General features: G+C 38.8%; 1 protein-coding gene across 1 annotated transcript in view; it reads left to right on the top strand.

The window, feature by feature from the left end:
* Window positions 1-4615: 4615 nt before the first annotated feature.
* The window catches only part of ATAD2 (ATPase family AAA domain containing 2), a 67181-nt gene continuing 51006 nt past the window's right edge, over window positions 4616-20790 (top strand). Inside the window, exons 1-2 of the mRNA XM_068525812.1 lie at window positions 4616-5122; window positions 16566-16714. Coding sequence (XP_068381913.1) covers window positions 4955-5122; window positions 16566-16714 — 317 coding nt within the window. The 5' untranslated portion in view covers window positions 4616-4954. The remainder of the gene's footprint in view (window positions 5123-16565; window positions 16715-20790) is intronic.

The raw sequence follows: 20790 nt of genomic DNA, 5'->3' as shown, positions 1-20790 counted from the left end.
CCAGACAGTATACCCTGATGAACTTGATGTCTAGTCCCAGGATGATTTGTGACCATGAAAAAAAGGTGATCATTTAGAGGCCTCTACTGGTTTGCCAAGCCCACTTCGTGCCAAATGCACCTCATTTCATGTTGCTGGAAGAATTATCTGATCGTTAGAATGGGATTATAGCACAAACAGTATAATTTGATTCCCACAAAGCAGCTGTCCCAGTTATACTAGTCATGACTCAATCAGTTAAAAGTCAAGGGAAGAGAGGCTGTTTATTAGCCCGTTGAACAGGAAGGACACTGAAGTGGCTCTCACAGTTAAAGGATGAGCTGCGGAAACCAGGGTCTCAAGGGACCAGAAGCAGAACTCACTTCCTCAGGCCTTCTTGCTCCCCCTCTCTGTCTGCTTCTCAGTGCTTGGCTTCATTCTGAGGTCACTTCACTTCTTGCTGTGGGAGGATGGCTGCTGGCAGCCCCATATTGTACTTTCCAGGCTTGACAACCGTAGTAGAAAGAGAAAACTTCTTTTTCCTCATGGCAATCACACAGAGTGACTTGTACCTTTATTTTTTACATTTCTGTACTGCTTGAATTTTTCACATGGGTTACTTTCCAATAACAAATTTTTTAATAAAACATTTCTAAAAAATCAAGTTTATCAACATCAGTATAAAAAGCTACATGGACAGACTATTGCTCACTTAACTTTTCCCCTACTGTTGTACATTTAGTTTGTTTTCAGATCCTACTATTATAAATAAAGCTGCAGTCAACGTCTTTGTACATAAATCTTGGTCCATGCCTCTAATTATTTATGTTTGGAGGGAGTCCTAGAAGTGGAATTCCTGGGCCAAAGGTTTTAAATATTTTCTAGGTCTCTTGATACATGTTGCTATACTGCTTTTAAGAAACAAGCCTATGGGGCTTCCCTGGTGGTGCAGTGGTTGAGAGTCTGCCTGCCAATGCAGGGGACACGGGTTCGAGCCCTGGTCTGGGAAGATCCCACATGCCGCGGAGCAACTAAGCCCATGTGCCACAACTACTGAGCCTGCGCTATGACCTCATCTCAAATGAGGTAATGAATTATGATTAGCTCTTACTTCAGGCCTCTTTTCTGTCACATGTGAGGTAAGAACACTTGACCCTCTTTAGGAAGTCAGGGAGTATGGGAAAGAACTTCAGTTTCTACTGCCCCTCTTTTCCTAAATCAAGACATTCCTGTCGACAATAGCTAAGACTTCAGCAAAAGAAAGAAGTGACCTGCCAAAGACCAATTCCAGACCAATTCTATAAGTTCCTAAGGCTGCTGTAACAAATTACCACAAATTGGGTGGCTTAACCCCCCCACACGCACACACATGCGCACACACACACACGCGCACACACACACACATACACACAAATTTATTCTATCACAGTTCAGGAGGCCAGAAGCCTGAAATCAAGGTGTCAGCAGGGCTGGTTCCTTCTGGAGTTTCTGAGGGAGAATGTTCCATACTTCTCTCCGAGCTTCTGGTGATTGCTGGCAATCCTTGGTGGTCCTTGGCTTACAGACGCATCACTCCAATTTCTGCCTCCATCTTCACATGACCTTCTTCTCTGTGAGTCTGTGTCAGATCTTCCTCTCCTTTCTCTTATGACACCAGACTTGGATTTAGGGTCCACCGTATATCCAGGATGATCTCATTTCAAGATCCTAATTACATCTGCAAAGGCCCTATTTCAAATTAGGTCATGTTTACAGACGCCAGAGTTTAGGACTTGGATGTATCCTGTTGGGGTACACAGATCAACCCACTACATCACCTAAAGGCTGAAGCAAGTATGGTAATTCTTAATGTTGTTGGAGAGAGAGTAAAGGAACAAAGAAAACTGTTTGGCTGGCTCCATCTCTTGGTGTTATGAAATTTCTATTTCTTTGCTTATTAAAAAAAACCTAAAAACTAAAATGACAGCTATAACTTCTGTGGAGGTCAATTTGGTAATATATAACAAAATCACAAATGTATATGCCTTTTGGGTGGAAGTTCTTCCCATAAATGTTTATCGATGTATAATATGCATAAAGAAAAGTGGACATACCATAATGGTAGACTATGCTACTTTAAATATTGTTCTTTCTGCTTTCATTTATATTGGGTAAACAATCTTTTTTTATATATTTGAATTTTATTTTATTTTTTTATACAGCAGGTTCTTATTAGTTATCAATTTTATACATATTGGTGCATATATGTCAGTCCCAATCTCCCAATTCATCCCACCACCACCATCCCCCTAAACAATCATCTTAAAGCTTTCTTTTCCCTATTGTAAAAGTAATACATATTTAATGCAAAAAAAAAAAAAATCAGTACAGAGAAACTACACAACAACCATACTATTACCATCCAGAAATTAACCATTAACATTTTGTTGTAGTTTCTTTGGGGGTTTTTCCAATGCAAGTATACACATATACTTTTTTTTTTGAATTTTTGAGTTTTATTTATTTTTTTATACAACAGGTTCTTATTAGTTATCAATTTTATACATATTGGTGCATATATGTCAGTCCCAATCTCCCAATTCATCCCACCACCACCATCCCCCTAAACAATCATCTTAAAGCTTTTTTTTCCCTATTGTAAATGTAATACATATTTAGTGCAAAAAAAAAAACAGAAAAATTGAGAAAAGTACAGAGAAACTATACAACAACCATACTACTACCATCCAGAAATTAACCATTAACATTTTGTTGTAGTTTCTTTGGGGGTTTTTCCAATGCAAGTATACACATATACTTTTTTTTAAACAAAGATGTAACTGTATGGTATCTATTTCTTTGTACATTCCTAACAAGTTACAATGTACTGTGCACAACTTTCCATATAATTAAATTAACACAGAGTTGCATCATAATTTTTAATGACTATTCTTCTTAAGGTCCCAATGAGGGACATTCAAGTTGTTTTCAGCTTTTTGACATTATAAATAATGCTGTGGTAAATATAATTTTTTTAAACTCTTAAAAGGCCAAATTTTAAGTGCTGAATATATAGTAACTTCTGTATCTTAAATGTGCATGGAAAGGAATTCCTGATATTCCCTCCAAACTTGCTTTAGCCAGAGCCTTCTCTAAGTTAGGTACAGCTCTATCTTGCCGTTAGCTCAAGAAAACAAACAAGCAACCAAATATTGGAGTCATCTTTGACTCTTCTCTTTCCCTCATGCCTAAATCCAATTAATTAGCAAATTTATGTGCTCTTTCTTCCAAAAATACCTAGTATTTGACCATTTCTCATTACCTCCACAGCTCTCATACTGGTCTGTGTCATGTCATCTCTTGCCTGGATAATTGTAGTGGCCTCCTAACTAGAGTTGCCAGATTTAGCAAATAAAAATACAGGACAACAAGTTAAAGTTGAATTTCAGATTAACAACAATTTTTTTTAAGCATAAGTTTGTCCCCAATATTATTCTCCATGCAGCAGCCAGACGGATTCTTTCAAAAAGTCAGAATAAGTCACTCCTCTGTTCAAAACCCTGTGATGTCTTTTCATCTCATAATAAAAAGCAAAAGCCTAAAAGCTGAGGCCTTGCAGGATCGGCTCCTAGCAGCTTTTTCCTCTTTGATCTCGTCGGCCCACTGTCCTCTCCTTCCCTCTGCTTGCATCTCTCTTCTCCCAGACATACCTAACCTCCTTTAGGTCTTTGCTTACACTTCGTGAGATCTTCCCTAATCGCCGTTTAAAACTGCACGCTTAAAAAAACAAAACAAAACAAAACAAAAAAACTACACGCGTCTCTTCACCTTCCCTACTCTATATTTCTCTGTTAACACTTACTACCTTTTAACAAACGTATCATTTATTTAGTTTCTTGTCTTTCTCCTTTTACCAGAATTTAAGTTCCATGAGGGCATTTTTGCTCTCTTTGTTCACAGCTGCATCCCCAGTGCTTAGAATACTGCCTGGCACATAACAGATGCTCAATCAATATTTAATACATGTCGAATTAAGGAAATGTAGTTATCCAAATCAATAAATAGCTTTTGTTTGTTTCACTAGGGCTCCTCTCACATTCTGATCATTCAGCATGTTGCTATCTATTTCAAAGTAGTCACGTTAACTGTTTTAATTTTTTAGAGAAGCCATCTTCTGTAATTCTGTAATATTGGCAAACATTTATGTGCAGACACGGTTCTAAGGTATAATAAAATCTTAGAACCTCAGGTATTGTAATTAGAGTTAATACACAGATTAGGAAATTAAGACCCGGCGAGGTGAATCATTTGCTCAAGATCGCGGGATCTGTTGGCGCTGGGTACAGAACCTGCGTCTTTAACAATAATACTCTGAGCCGCTCTCTTTTACCTCTCTTTCTCTTAACTTGTTTGGGTTAGGCTCTTAAGAATCAAAGTCAAAACCTGTCAAAAGCCAAGTGCTTTCTCCCCCTTCAGTCAAGGACTCCGCAATTCGCATTTGAATCCCGCGTGGCGGGAAGCCGAGGGCAGGTGTCGGGAGGGGCGGGGAGGAGCCGCCAGGCACCGCCAGCCAATCACAGCGGCCGGGAGCCTCCCTTCCCCCTACGGCGTCCCCGCGCCAAAATTCCAAACGGGACCGCGCGCCACTACCGGACGTCTCCCTCCGCCGAGCTCTGCGAGCCGGCACTATCTAAGAAAAAGGGGAGAGTGGTCTCACGTCACTGTCCGCTCGGGTCCTCGACACTGTCGGTGTGGATTCTCCTCAAATTCGGCCCAAAGTCCTTCGCTCTACAGAGGGGAAAAAAGTTTCGAGCCCGCCGTGATAGGGTGGCGGCGTGGGAGGGACAGGCGGCGGAGGGATTCCGGGCGCGCGCGCTGCGGCAGTCGGCGCGGAGCTTGTGGCGCCAGAATTCGGAGCGCGGAAGAGCCTGAGCGGCTGTTGCCGGGTTTTGGGTGCGTCTCCCGCCGCGGACGCCCGGGCGAGGAAGGAGAGAAGATGGTGGTCCTCCGCAGCAGCCTTGAGCTACACAGCCACCCCGCTGCCTCGGCCACGGACTCTCTGGACCTGTCCAGCGAGTTCCTCAGCCTGAAGCAGATCGGCCGGAGGCGGCTCCGCTCGGCCGGCGCCGCTGAGCAGTCCGCCGTCACCGTGGCCGCCGCGGGCGTGAGTACTGGCCTGGAGCGGGCCCCTCGGGCCGGGCCTGGGGGACTGTCGGCGGCCCGTTGCCCGGTGGGGCCCAGGATGGTGGGGTGGGTGGGCGGGCGGTCCGGGTGACAGTTGGCTGGGGGTGGAGGAAGGAGAAGGAGGTAGGTTGGGAGGAGTATTGTCGAGGACAAGTAAAATGGAAGGCTTCTCAAGATCCGAGCCCCGGAGGGGTGTGGGTCGGGTGGAGAGATGGACTGACTGCGGGAGGGTGAGCGTTGCGTTACCACCCACTTTTACTCGAGAGGAAACCGGAGCCCTCCGCAGCCGATGTGCAGCTGGAGGCCGAATCTCGGTTTGGGGCTGCCCCGCCCCCCAGCTCACACACCTCCCTGTCCAGTCGCCCGGGCTCCCGCCCTAGGTTTGCAGCGATCGCGAGCCACACGCATTTACTGAGCGCTTCCTGTATGCATAACAAGTGTTTTAGGGGCCACGGGGGATAGAAAGATTGTAACTCAGGTTCCCTGACCTTCATTTACGATCCAGAGGGGTTCGGTAACCAGAACGCAGTGAATAATACCAGGTTGCATAATGTAGAGAGATGGAGAGCAACGTTTCATGTACGTCTTCTTCACTTAAGCCTCATAACAGCTCCATGAGAATGGATAGTTACGATATGTCTCTTACAGATGAAAAAACAGACTCAAGAAGCTAGAGTCGAAGCTTCTTGATCTTCTAGATAGAAAATTGGAACTTGGATTCTCTGCCGCCACCACCTTTCCCTTTCTCTTATTTCATGCTACGGTTATAAGCAAGGTCTATAGGTTTCCAAGGAGGTGGAGCAGTATACTAAGGTCTTCCTGAAAAAAGTGCTTCTCCTCCCTCCACCTCCCCACCCCAGCTGCTGAAAGAGACACAGGCGGAGGAGACAGCGTTAACAAAGGGTTAGAGAAATTGAGGAAGCAACGCTAGTAAAGTTAAGGCAGCAGGAAGTAGTCTAGTTTTGTTGAAGGGAGGGTAGTCATGGGGTTGGGAAAAATAGGACCAGAGAGAGGGTTAGAACTGGGAAGTCAGAATGAGAGGCCAAGGGGTGGTACCTGTGGTGGGAGAGAGGGACAAGCCATAGGTAAGAGACAAATCCCTATAGGAAATTAGTGGTATCTTTTGTAGAGGCCCTATACGAGTTGTTCCTCTACTTAGGGCAATGAAATGGTCTAGTCAGTCTCTGAAATTGTGATTCTGAATTGAAAAAGCAATTTCCTGACTTTTAGGATCTGTTTCTCAATCACAGGCAGAAGTTGTTAAGAGATCTGGGGAGGCTGGACACCTCTTCAATGAACTCAGTCACTCGACTCATTAACCTATGTTCAGAAACAGCTAATTATTTCAGTAAATATTTGAGTGTTTATTATCTTCAGGACAAAGCTAGTTCCTGGGACTGTAATGATGTATTGAATACTGGTTAAGAAACATAAGTGCTTAAAACAACTGTTAGTTCTTCCTGTGATAAGCCATAATGGAAAAGAATATGAAAAAGAATGTGTATGTGTGTACATATATATGTATGTATAACTGAGTCACTTTGCTGTACAGCAGTAATTAACACAACATTGTAAATCAACTGTACTTCAATTAAAAATTAATTTAAAAAAACAACTGTTAGTTATGAATATCAGTTTACCAATATCAGCAGGTTTCTATACTTAAAAGGGGGTCATACCCACCACAAGGGTAGTGAGAATTAAATGTGATCAGGCATGTAAGGAGATTACCTGAACACTTGGCTGATAGTTAGGACTCAGTCATTGTCAGCTGTTAAGACCACAGTCGATTTTAATGGCCACTCCATCTTTTAAGTTCCTCAGGCTAAAAACCTTAGAATCATCCTTAACTCTTCTCTCCATTCATATTAGCAAATTCTGTTGGCTTTACTTTCAGAATTTTTTCAGAATCCGACCACGTCTCAGCTGCTCCATTGTTGCCATGCTGGTTCAAGCCATTATCTTTTGCCTGGATTAAAATAGTGTTTTGGTTTTTTTGTGTGTGTTTTGGTTTGTTTTGGTTTTGTTTGTTTGTTTGTTTTGATCTAGCACTGTGGCTTGTGGGATCTTAGTTCCCCGACCAGGGATTGAACCCGGGCCCTGACAGTGAAAGCTCTGAGTCCTAACCACTGGGCCGCCAGGGAATTCCCATGGATTATTAAAATAGATTCTTGACTAGCCTCCCTGTTTGCCACCCTTATATGTAATGCCCTCCTCCCTTGAAAGTCAGTTCGCAGTATAGCTTACAGAGTGATCTTGTAAAAAGTCAAAACAGTTGATCACTCCTCTGCTCAAAAATCCCTATCTGGGCTTCCCTGGTGGCGCAGTGGTTGAGAATCTGCCTGCCAATGCAGGGGACACGGGTTCGAGCCCTGGTCTGGGAAGATCCCACATGCCGCGGAGCAACTGGGCCCGTGAGCCACAATTACTGAGCCTGCGCGTCTGGAGCCTGTGCTCCGCAACAAGAGAGGCCGCGATAGTGAGAGGCCCGCGCACCGCGATGAAGAGTGGCTCCCACTTGCCACAACTAGAGAAAGCCCTCGCACAGAAACGAAGACCCAACACAGCCATAAATAAATTAAAAAATTAAACAAACAAACAAACAAACAAAAAAACCCAAAAATCCCTATCTAAGAGTAAAAGTTTAAAAGTTGAGAAGCAGCCCTATACCTCCTTGCCCCCTTCCTTTTATGATGACATCCTCTTCCATTCTCCCTTTTGCGAAACCCAGTCTGTTCTACCCACTCTGGCCTAGCTGCTCTTTGAATCCCAGGGCCTTTGCATTTGCTCTACCTTCCGTTGGGAATACTCTTCCCCTGGATATCTGCATGAGCTATTCCTTTACCGTTTACATTTTTTTTAATTAAAAAATAAAAAACAAAAACGCAGAACTCATAGTGCTTAATGTGTTCCAAGAATTTTACAAACATTAACTCGATCCTCATAACCTTATAAGGTAGGTGCAATTATCTTTGTTTTGCAGGTAAGAGGACTGAGGCACAGAGACTTAAATGAGTTGCTCAATTGACCTTTATAGTAAGCAATAGAGCTGCGAGTCCTACCTAGGAGAACCTATGAAACAGTCTCTTTCAAGTGTTTGCTAAAATTTCACCTTTTCAATGATGCTCATCCTAACCACCCTATTTAACATTGCAAACCACTCATTGACAGGCCCTTTGCTCTGTTTTATGGTCCCCAGCACTTACCACCTTCTTAATATTCTATAATTTCCTACTTCTAAAATATTTTTATCTCTCCCCAAATCAGAATGTAACTCCATAGGGGTTTGGATTTTGACCTTTTGTTCAGCTGTGTATTCCTAGCACCTAGAGCATAGTAGGTGCATAATAAATATTTTGTTGTTGATTGTTTTGCTATATCAGTGGTATGTGGTGGTTGAGCAATTAGCACTCACCTGGTTGTTGTAGGGTAGAAAAGATTCTTTTCCAGACTAGGATTTCCAGTAGGGATTATATCTTTTTGAGACATAGTACTCTCTCAAATCCTCCGTAGAACAGATTGTAATCAGAGTGTTATTTAGTGAGCATGGGATTGGGTCTTCAGGAGTAATGTATTCATGCTGACAAAGTCCACCAATACCAAAAATGAAACATACCTTTGTGATTGGAATATTTTCTAATTAGGGTTCTTTACATTAAATACATTTGATTTGATTATAGCTTGCTTTTTTACATCAATCATGCATTTCAGAAACTTAACTCCTTGATCCACCTTCATTGTATTTGGGTATTTCCTTGTCTCATTCACACATTTATTGACAGCATTTCTTAGGGTAGGTTCCTTAAAGATGGTTGGATTTATTCATATTAATTCATTAACTTGCATTTTTCTTCATCTAATCTTGGAGGCTGAACTTCAAGTTCTGAAGATACCTACAGTTACCTATTTATCAACCACATTTTCACATTTTCCTTTTTTTTTTTTTTCTTAAGTTTTTGGGTGCACTGCATGGCATGTGGGATCTTAGTTCCCTGACCAGGGATCGAACCCTCGGCCCCTGCAGTGGAAGTGCAGAGTCTTAACCGCCGGACAGCCGGGGAAATCTCAACCACATTTTACTTTTACATTTTGAATATGATCTCACTCAACTGCACTTAAGGGTTTTTTTTTCCCCCTGACTTGTATGGGTTCCCTGAAAATATTTTATTGTTGTTTTAAATCTGTTTCTTTGGTTTTTAAGCTTTTATTTTCTTCCTATTTATAAGTTTGGATGCCCCTTTCCTCCAGAGTCAGGCTAGCCATTGCCTATTTCTGTGCTTTCACAGGTCTGAGGCTCTTTGATTCATTAAATTTAGGGTGGTTTCTCATGCTGAAGAGACACTTCAGGATGGGTAGTAGGGGTTTTCTTGGTGATGATTGTACGTTACTTTTGGGTTGTGTTTATGTACGTTTTTATTCTTCGGTATGTTTTTAGGTAAAATAAAACACTGCAGTATGTAGAAGGTACTGTTTTTGGTTGTTTTTTTTTTTTAATTGTATGTTTATTTAGCCTGGAAAAATATCCCAAACTCGACACTGATATGTACAGCCTATGGGAGATATTTTAAAACTTGGAGCATATCACAACACAAAAATGAAAAGTGTACAGCTCAGTGAAGTATCTCGAAGCATGAATAGGGAGATTTTGACAAGTGGCAATGAATGTTGCTCCCTGGAGTTGGCTGCTCTGCATTTGAGAGAGTGTACTTGTTTTGTGACAATAATAGTCCATTATTGTTCATTTTTGTTAGTTTGTGTTGGGCTGGCTCTTGATTTTAGGCTTAGAAGTTGCAACTTTTAGAACAGAGATCTGATGAGATAGTGTTTAGGATGGATTATAGTCAACAAATCTGGAGTTTGGAAGACCAGTTAAAAGATTATAATACTGATAGCTACCATTTACATAGCACTTGCTGTGTGCCAGGCAAGGTACCTAATATGCACACACATATTTCCCCTGTAAAGTAACTATTATTATTTTGTTTGTTTTCCGGAAATTATTATTTTTAAATTTTTATAAATTATATTTTTAATTTTGGCTGCGTTGGGTCTTCATTGCTGTGCGCGGGCTTCTCATTACGGTGGCTTCTCTTTTTTTTTTTTTTAATTAATTAATTAATTTATTTATGGCTCTGTTGGGTCTTCGTTTCTGTGCGAGGGCTTTCTCTAGTTGTGGCAAGCGGGGGCCACTCTTCATCGCGGTGCGCGGGCCTCTCACTGTCGCGGCCTCTCTTGTTGCGGAGCACAGGCTCCAGACGCGCAGACTCAGTAATTGTGTGGCTCACGGGCCCAGTTGCTCCGTGGCATGTGGGATCTTCCCAGACCAGGGCACGAACCCGTGTCCCCTGCGTTGGCAGGCAGATTCTCAACCACTGCGCCACCAGGGAAACCCTACGGTGGCTTCTCTTGTTACAGAGCATGGGCTCTAGGTGTGCGGGCTTCAGTAGTTGTGGTGTGTGGGCTTCAGTAGTTGTGGTTTGCGGGCTCTAGAGTGCAGGCTCAGTAGTTGTGGCGCACGGGCTTAGTTGCTCTGTGGCATGTGGGATCTTCCCGGACCAGGGCTCGAATCCGTGTCCCCTGCATTGGCAGGCAGATTCTTAACCACTGTGCCACCAGGGAAGTCCCTATTTTTTAATTTTTAAATTGAAGTATAGTAATTTAAAAGTTTACAAGTAAAGTATTATTATCCTCATTACAGATATGGAAGCTAAGGTCTCTGTGTAACTTGGAGAAGATTATACAGTTCTAAGTGACGTGTGGAGAATCAGTCTTAGGCAGTCTATCTTTAAAAGGTTGGGCTCTTAATTAGTACATTATTATCACAACAGACCAAAGGAGAGAAAACCAGAGCCTAAATTAAGGTGGTATTAGGAGGCACGGAGAGAAAAAGTCCAAAAGTACTGCAAGGGGTCTGAGAGTTGTTCAGATAGAGCGAGGAAAGGCAGTGTTGTTTCCAGCTGAAGAGGTAAGCTGTACATCTTTGGGAATATGACGCCAGAGTTTGGTGAGAGGTAAGGACTATTTTTCTTTGTGAGTCACCTATATAGAGTTGGGAGTTGAATCCTTGAAGGTGCATAGCAAAACACAAGAATATTTAAGAAGATCTGGAGCAATGGCTTTATTTTAAGGGTGGGAAGAGGATGAATTAGGTTTAAAAAAATAAAAGTATGTAAACAAAGGATCAAAGCAAACAACAGAGTGATCATAGACGTGAATGAGGTAGAGAAGGCCATTGGATTTAGCTATTTGGAGACAGTTTTAGATCTACTGGAAGAGCTGTATGGTTAGAAAGCAAATTGCTGGAACTTGTGGAATAGATCCATGATGAGTAATTGACCACACCAGTGTTTAAAGATGAAGCTAAGGAGGGCTGTCACAACTATGTAATGTGGGTATAATGTGTATACCATTGTACATTAGCATACACTGCTTTTTACGCTTTCAAGAAGCCCCAAGTCTGGATGAATACGTTTCATGTCAGTAATATAACTGTGATCTTAAAAATCCTGTTTAAATTTCATTTGTTGAATTGATAACTTGAATTAACCAATATGACTCCCATACATATTTTTTACTAATTTAAATCTTTACTAAGCTTGATCTTTTGTGGAAAAATAACATCAGAATATTTCTGTTTCTCAATTGTGTCCACTTTGGGGAAAAACTTTTCTTATTGTTGCATGCTCCCTGTTCTAACTTACTGATTCTGCAAGATTATAACAGACTTAAAATCTAATGAACTATATTTTTTCTCCTTTTAAACTTCACTTTTAAGAACGATCAGTGCTCTCAATATTAAAGTAGATTTTAGTGAAAGAATAAATGACACTACATCTCTAGGTTTAGTTTTCAGACTAAGTATGTTTTCTCTTTGTTTTTCACTTCTTAGGAAAATTTTTTCTGGTAATACGTGTTGCAAAAATGTAAAAAATAGATAGTGGAAGTCCCCATTTCTATTATCCAGTGTTAATTACTGTTACTAGTTGGTGTTTAACTTACCTCTTGAGAATTATTTTGATTGGCTGTATTAAAATGTGACTTTGATTTAACAACTGTGCTAGTTTCCTTAGGAAATCAGATGTTCAAAAGATAATTCATCTAGAGGTATTTATAACACAAATTGCAGATTACCTATACGTGATACATTAAGCAGTTTGTTAAATTCATATAATGGCTGAAATACTATTCATTCATGTAAAAAGATTTTTAGAATAGATTTTATGACATGGGAAAATGGTTGTATTACTAGAAAAAAGTAACAAAGAATAAATAATATTATCGCAGTTTTAAAATTGTGTGAATGTGTTTGCAAAGGAAAAGAATGGTTTATGCACCAAAAGGTTAACTGTGGTTATCTGTTGGTAGCTTGGAATTAAGGGTGACAGTTTCATCTTTGTACATTTCTTCATTTTTCTGATTATAATGGGCACGTATTGCTTTTATTTTTATATTGCTTTTATAAAAACCAGTTTTGAAAGTTATATTTTTAAATTCCCCAGTATGTGCCTTTATATAGGTGACTCCCAAAAAACCTGTTTCGTTTTTTTCTCCATGCTGTTAAGGAGAGCCTTTCTTGATACTTAGTGCTTATTTAGGGACGATGAACTAAGCCACTCACTATGCAAATCAGAGATTCACTTATAAGATTAAATTTTCTAAGTTTCTCAAGGAATCTTTTTCCCAGTATTTAGCAACTCCCTCCTTTCTTTTTTCCTATGGAAACAAACCTTTTTTTTTTTTTTTAATCCCCAGGAATATAGTGACATTTACTTTCTTTTTTTAATTGTGATAACATATAGATAACATAAAATTATCATTTTAACCATTTTTAAGTGTATAGTTTTGTAATATTAAGTACATTCATTGTTCTGCAACCATCACCACCCTCTGTGTGCAGAATTTTTCATCTTGCAAAACTGAAACTCTGTACCTATCAAACACTAACTCCCCTGGGAATTCCCTGGCAGTCCAGTGGTTAGGACTCAGCCCTTTCACTGCCATGGCCCAGGTTCACTCCCTAGTCAGGAACAGAGATCCTGCCAAAAAAAACCCCAAAACACACACACACACACACTCCCCATTTTCCCTCTTCCCAGCCCCTGGCAAGGAGCCTCATAAAAGGAAACCTGCTTCTTTTGTGACTGACTTACTTCACTTAGCATAATGTATTCGAGGTTCATTCATGTTATTTCAGTGTGTTTAAAATTTCCTTTATTTTTTTTTCCTTTATTTTTAAGACTGAATAATATTCCATTGTATGTACTATATATATATATATATATTTTTTTTTTTTTTTTTTAATCCGTTCATTTGTTGATGAACACTGGGATTGCTTCCACCTTTTGGCTGTTGTGAATATGCTGCTATGAACATGAGCGTTCAAATATCTCTTCAGATCCCTGCTTTCACTTCTTTTGAGTATATACCCAGCATTGCTGGATCATATGGTAATTCTATGTTGAATTTTTTGAGGAATTACCATATCATTTTCCACAGTGTACACAAGGGTTCCAGTTTCTTCACATCCTTGCCAATACTTATTTTCTTTTTTCTTTTTTTGTTTTTGATAATAGCCGTCCTAATGAGTGTGAAGTGGTATCTCATTGGGTTTGATTTGCATTTCCTTATGACTAGTTATGTTGAGCATCTTTTCATGTGTATTGACCATTTGTGTATATTCTTCAGAGGAATGTCTATTTAAATCCTTGGCCCATTTTTAACTTTTTTCGTTGTTGGTGTTAAAAGTATAGGAGTTCTTTATATATTGTGGATATCAGTCCTTTGTCATTGTCAGATACATGATTTGCAAATATGTTCTCCTATTCCATGAGTTTCCATTTCACTCTATTGATAATGTCCTTTGTACAAAAGTTCTTTAATTTTGATAAAGTTCAACTTATCTATTTTTTCTTTTGTTATCTGTGCTTTTGGTGTCCTAAGAAATCATTGCCAAATCCAATGTCATGAAAGTTTTCCCCTGCGTTTCTAAATTTTTTTAGCTCTATAATCTCTTTCACATTTTTTTTAAAGTCTTTATTGAATTTGTTACAATATTGCTTGTTTTATGTTTTGGTTTTTTGGCCCTGAGGCATGTAGGATCTTAGCTCCCTGACCAGGGATCGAACCCGCACCCCCTGCATTGGAAGGTGAAGTCTTAACCACTGGACCACCAGGGAAGTCCCTGCTTTTACATTTTTAAGCTGACCTTAGATGTAAGGTCTCCCCTGCCCCCCCGCAAAGGTTTAAGTAGTTACAGAGGAGATCATTTCTGTCATTTTTTAAGGTTGACATTAAAAAATAAAACTATTACGTCACACTTTTATAAGTATCCACTGGAATGTAAAAATTATAGTTATTTGATACCCGTCTTGAAACATTAAAAATTAATACATGAACAAGTTCTTTTAGTAGTCAGAAATTTTACCCTCTTTTTTTTTCCTCTTTTAATTTGTATTTCCAATCCACTTAACCCACAGCATTTTATCTTGATATATTTTCATGCTTGAAAGTCAGTTATTAATTATCCTTTCATACTTATAAAACAAAAGTTGGATTTTTTTCACTTTTCCGTGATGACAGAGCTCCAAGAAATAAAATTTTTGTGTATTGAGTTATCATTATTAACATTCAATTGATCAAAACAACAAAAAAGTATCTGTTTTGATTAAAAATGATTAAACATAGGAAGTAATATTTTATTAGGATTTCATGTGGTTTAAGTCTCCCTACCCACCCAGTTAGTTTAAGTATCTGTGGATGGATCTTATTTATTGCTGAAGAGTGTTTTGTCATCAGTTTCATTGCTTTTATAAAGGTAAGCACTGAGAAACATTGTTCATATAAATAAGTAGATAGTAATGAAGGGAATTTTATTTGCAGTGCCACTCAGTTTTTCTGGCTTATATGCAGAAAATCACTTGCCAAACATTTTTAATGGTCTCTTAGCTTGATTAGGTCTCCTTTCAATTTTGTTAAAAGCGGAAGAATTGGAAACCACCTAACAAAGGAAAGGATTTGTTGCCTAGCTTAGTCATTCATTCTCTTAACACCTACATTAGTGTTTTTCTTTGGCTTTACGAAGGTTTTTAATGCCTTGAAGCAGCCCACAATAGTAAGATTCAGAATGAGTGAGAGTTATGACTTTCTTTTGTAAAATGGGAGAAAGGTAAATGAAAGAGGATGCCTTGTGTTAAGATGCCTTCTTAGATCCGTTTTAAGAAAAAGTACACATGGAAGTTGAGAGAGTGGAAATAGATAGCCTTACAGTTTTCCTTGGAAAATCTTATGTTACACTACACCCATCTAAGATGTAGGTATTCATTTAAAAAATAATACACTTACCTAAATGTATAGGTATTCTTTTTTGAAACATCCTGAAATATAGGTACACTGATAAAAGTAACAAATCATACGTATCATTTAATACCGTATGAAGAACCTGTCTAATTTTTTTAATTGTCCTCTCGTGCCTTTAAGAACCTGTCTAATTCTTGCACAGATCCTTGTGGTATAAATATCCTTACTTTACCTTTGAACCAATCAAATATTCTTGCTGAAACAAAATTAAATGACAAAATATCCTAATAAAACATAATGAAATGACCAGGTAAAGCCAGCCTGAGGCGCATGGGGTCGGGGGGCACTGATGTTTTATTGTTTTTTAAAAAAACACTTCCTGTTTTTCTAAAATTATAAATTTTTAGAGTAGTAAGACATAGGATTATAGAGTTGTTAGGTACATTTGCCTTCTCTTTTAACATAAAAGTATCCTCTTTATGATTTCTAAAAGGCATGTATGAAATTTTGAATACTTTATGACAGAACCTCTGTAGCTCATAAAGCAACCCACTAACTTAGAGAGCCTGTAGTCTGTTGAGCAAAAATAAAGTTAAATAGAGCTGTATGGTTTTTACAAGAAATTAACATACCTAAACAGTCTCTAAATTCATTTTTTACATTTGTGGGTGAAATTGTGTGAGATAGTAATAACTCCTTTTTGTCATCCAAGCCAAAATTACACTTCTGATAGTCCAGTTATTTTAAGGTTGTTGCCAGTGGTTTCATGGTGTATGTGTATCTTTCTAATTTCCATAGCCTTAAAATAAAGGAGTACTTACCGTTATGAACTATTACAACTTTTTATCAGTGGTAGAAAGTTTCACTCGAGACTACTTGTTATGAAATAGAACTATAAAACATTAATAAATCTTATACTAGCCACCTCATAGGCATTGCTCATATTTGTTTATTGTAAAATGATTATTCTAGATATTAACTATTTTAGTTTCTTGGGGAGATGCAAAAATGATACTGTGCACCAAAAGCAGTTGTTAAAACTTTTAATCAGAGACAAATCTTAGGAGTTTAACTTGGGGATTTAACTGAAGAAAAACTTAGATGGCTTTCTTAATTTTTTTTTAAAGGATGGGTCTTCAGTTAAGGAAGTTGAAACCTACCACCGGACACGTGCTTTAAGATCCTTGAGAAAAAATGCACAGAATTCTTCAGATTCTAGTTTTGATAAGAATACGGAAATATCGGAGAAACATACTAATGGCAGGCATTTTACAAGGTAATACAAGATGCTTAAATGCTAATTCAAAATAGCTTTAAAGTGATAATTTAGGATTTGCATTTAATTTTTAAGTGTGTTCTTGACTGGTCATCAAGAGTCCAGATTGTAAAATGTAATTTATTTGAGATGAAATTGCACTAAATGAATGTTATTGAATTAAAAATTTAATATGTACTCAGGTCAGGTTTGTTTTTATTTTCTTGTTCAAAGATGGTATCTGTGATATGTGTGAGTGCAACTGACGAGGTTGGTTGATACAGGATGAGTTCTGGGTACTTGAGTACTCTAAAGAGACTTTATGACTATAACTTGCTTATGATATGTGGTTCTGCTTCATAGTCTGTAAAAAGCCTTTATTCAAAATAGTAGTTATATTTCTGATTGCTTACTATCAAGTTTTTCATCAATTCTAAGTCATTTATGAATATCTCTGTCGGTATGCTTCTAAGGCTTTCTTCACGTAGGAGGCAGAACATGGCTTTGTTTTTGCTTTTTGACTTGTTCAGTGGTTCAGTGGTTTTTTGACTAGGTGCTTTATACATATTTAAATTTTGTTTCTCAAGAACCCTGAGGTAGATGGCATGAATTCCATTTTAATACTCAAGGAATTAATTTCAGTGAATTAGGAAGTATGTACTTCATGGAATTTGGGTTTATTTGGTCCAGGGCAAATTTAAATCTAACATTAATTAGCTCGAAACCTTCAATTTGTCCCCATTTTGGTGGGCTTAACAGGAATTGGGAGAGGGGTGCCAATTATAATAAAATTTGTTTGATGAAATAATTGTTTTTACATTAATTCTTCTCACAAAGAATTTACTTGTAATGATGTAGAAAACTAGAACCATCTTACTCTCAAATAGAATTTTTTTTAAATATTTATTTATTTATTTATTTTTGGCTGCATTGGATCTTCGTTGCTGCGCAAGGGCTTTCTCTAGTTGCAGCGAGTGGGCACTACTCTTCGTTGCGGTGCGCAGGCTTCTCATTGTGGTGGCTTCTCTTGTTGCGGAGTGCGGGCTCTAGGGAGCCTGATTCCTCCAGCTCCGTTTTTTTTCCCCGCAAGATTGCTTTGGCTTGATTCTTATTTTGTGTAGCAGATTTTCCAGATAAGTGAGGTTGTGCCCTTTTAAGTTTCTTTTTGGTACTGTTATTTTTTTCAATTATTTACTTGGTCTTTTATTGTATATATTTAAATCTGCATCTTGTTTCATCCACTATTCGTGGAATATCTACTGTATTTCATGGAATCCAAGTTAGCAACAATTGAAACACACAGCATTATTTTATGAGACAGTAAGAAAGAAAACAACACTGAAAGTTAAACTATGATATACCATCAGTAGTAAGATATATCCCAATTTCAGAGATGTTAAAATGAGGGGGAAATGTACAATTTTTACAATCAATGAAATACAATTTAAGCTACCCCAGTATTTCTGAAACTTGAAGTCTTCTTGGGGTGGGGTAGGGTTGGGTTGGTGGGGTCTGTGAATTCTCTATGAGAATTTAAAGATTATTTCATGATCTGAAGAAAAAATATTCTGAATCATCTAAATTGCTACCTTATAGAGAATAGCCATAAAATTTCAGGCAGTGCATTTATGTACATTTGGCACCAAGTAGTACTGCTTTAGTTATCTCAGGTTCTGGAGTTAAGAAGTCTGGGGACTTCCTTGGTGGTCCAGTGGGTAAGACTCCGCACTCCCAATTCAGGGGGCCGAGGTTCGATCCCCGCTCGGGGAACGAGATCCTACATGCATGCCACAACTAAGAAGTCTGCATACCGCAACCAAGAAGTTCTCATGCTGCAACCAAGAAGTCCACATGCCGCAGCGAAGGTCCCACGTGCCGCAACTAAGACCTGGCACAACCAAAATGAATAAATAAATATTTTTAAAAAAAAGAGGGCTTCCCTGGTGGCGCAGTGGCTGAGAATCTGCCTGCCAATGCAGGGGACACGGGTTCGAGCCCTGGTCTGGGAAGATCCCACATGCTGCAGAGCAACTAAGCCCGTGAGCCACAGCTACTGAGCCTGCGTGTCTGGAGCCTGTGCCCTGCAACAGGAGAGGCCGCGACAGTGAAAGGCTCGCGCACCGTGATGAAGAGTGGCCCCCGCTCGCCACAACTAGAGAAAGCCCTCGCACAGAAACGAAGACCCAACACAGCCAAAAATAAATAAATAAATAAATAAATCTATTAAAAAAAAAGAACTGAGTCTGACCTTAATACATAAAGGATGCATCTGCTTCCAAGAGAAAGCCACGTGATGTGATGTCATGACATGCTGTTCAAATGAAGATTTGGAGCACTTCAGAAAAAAGAAAAATGGATGAATTGAGTCATCATGTTATACAATAAACATGATACATAACATGCCAAACTCAAGAGAAACCCATAGCAGTCTGAACCACATTCACACAGCAAATGGCTAATTTGTTTCAGCAAAACCTCCAATGTATTCCGTTAATATTTTTGTTGGTAGTTGTTTTTATAGTTTCATTTGTATAAAACCTAAATGAATTTATTTATATCTAGTTTGGCTTGTACATAATCATAAAAAACTTAATATTGGAAATCCTCAAAAGTCTTTATCTTTAAAAGGCTCTGTATGTTACTCAGGTCTGTGAAACATTGTGCTAGGTATTAAAGGAATGTATTAAAATAAGTGCTTTTTTAATCCTGATTTAAAGATGAGTGACTTGGTGGGACTTCCCTGGTGGTCCAGTGGTAAAGAATCCGCCTTCTAATGCAGGGGACTCGGGTTCGATCCCTGGTCAGGGAACTAAGATCCCACATGCCGCGGGGCAACTAAGCCCGCACGCCGCAACTACTGAGCCTGCACGCTGCAACTAGAGCCCGCTTGCTGCAAACTACAAAGCCCACGTGCTCTGGAGCCCGTGCACCACAACTAGAGAGAGAGAAAACCCACATGCCACAGCTAGAGAGAAGCCCGCGCGCTGCGACAAATATCCTGCATGCCACAATGAAGATCCTGCATGCTGCAACTAAGACGGACGCAGCCAAAAATATGAATAAATAAATAAATAAATAAAATATTTTTTTAAAGATAATATTTTAAAAAATGAGTGACTTGGTGTTTTTAAATAAGATTGCTTCTAAAATTTATTGAATTCCTATCTTTATTAATTATTTTAAAATAACTTATTGAAATATAATTCACGTACCATTATAATTCATGACTTTAAAGTGTATAATTCAGTGGTTTTAGAATATTGGCAGTATTGTACAAGTATTGCTGCTATCTAATTTCAGTATATTTTCATCACCCCAGAAAGAAACACCATACCCATTATCCCTCCATCCCCAGCCCCTTGGGAACCACAAATCTACTTTCTATCTCTGTGGATTTGCCTATTCTGGATATTTTATACAAGTGGAATCATACAACATATGTTCTTTCGTGTTTGGCTTCTTTTACTTGGTATAATGTTTTGAAGGTTCATCTATATTGTAGTATCTATCATCACTTCATTCTTTTTATTGCCAAGTAAGATTCCATTATATGAATATGTTACATTTTGTTTATCCACTCATTAGTTGATGAACATTGGTGTACAAATTTTTGTGTGAACATAGGGTTTTGGTTCTTTTGGGTATATACCTAGGAGTGAATTGCTGGGCTAAACGGTAACTCTGATTTAACATTGTCCAAAGCAGCTGTACCATTTTACATTCCCACTAGCAATGTATGAGGATTCCAATTTGTCTACATCCTCACTAACACTTGCCATAGTCTGTCTTTTTGATTTTAGCCATGTGGGTATGAAGTATCTCATTGTGGTTCTCATTTGCATTTCCTTGGTGGTTAATGATGTTGAATATTTTTTCATGTGCTTATTGGCTGGCCATTTATATTTCTTCCGATCTTTAAAAGAAGAATTCCTATCTTTAAAAAAAACTCCCTGTATTCACATCATTATTACAAAGACTATAATTTTATATAGTGATAACACCAGGATCTGTTTGTATAAGACATAGAAAGTGGTCTATAGTATTTTTGAATTCTGCCTTATGTAGTTTTCTTATTTCCTATCATGGTGACCCTTTCT

The sequence above is a fragment of the Eschrichtius robustus genome, chromosome 17 (assembly GCF_028021215.1).
Source record: "Eschrichtius robustus isolate mEscRob2 chromosome 17, mEscRob2.pri, whole genome shotgun sequence".
Taxonomy (NCBI): Eukaryota; Metazoa; Chordata; class Mammalia; order Artiodactyla; family Eschrichtiidae; genus Eschrichtius; species Eschrichtius robustus.
This window is presented reverse-complemented; position numbering and strand designations above follow the sequence as displayed.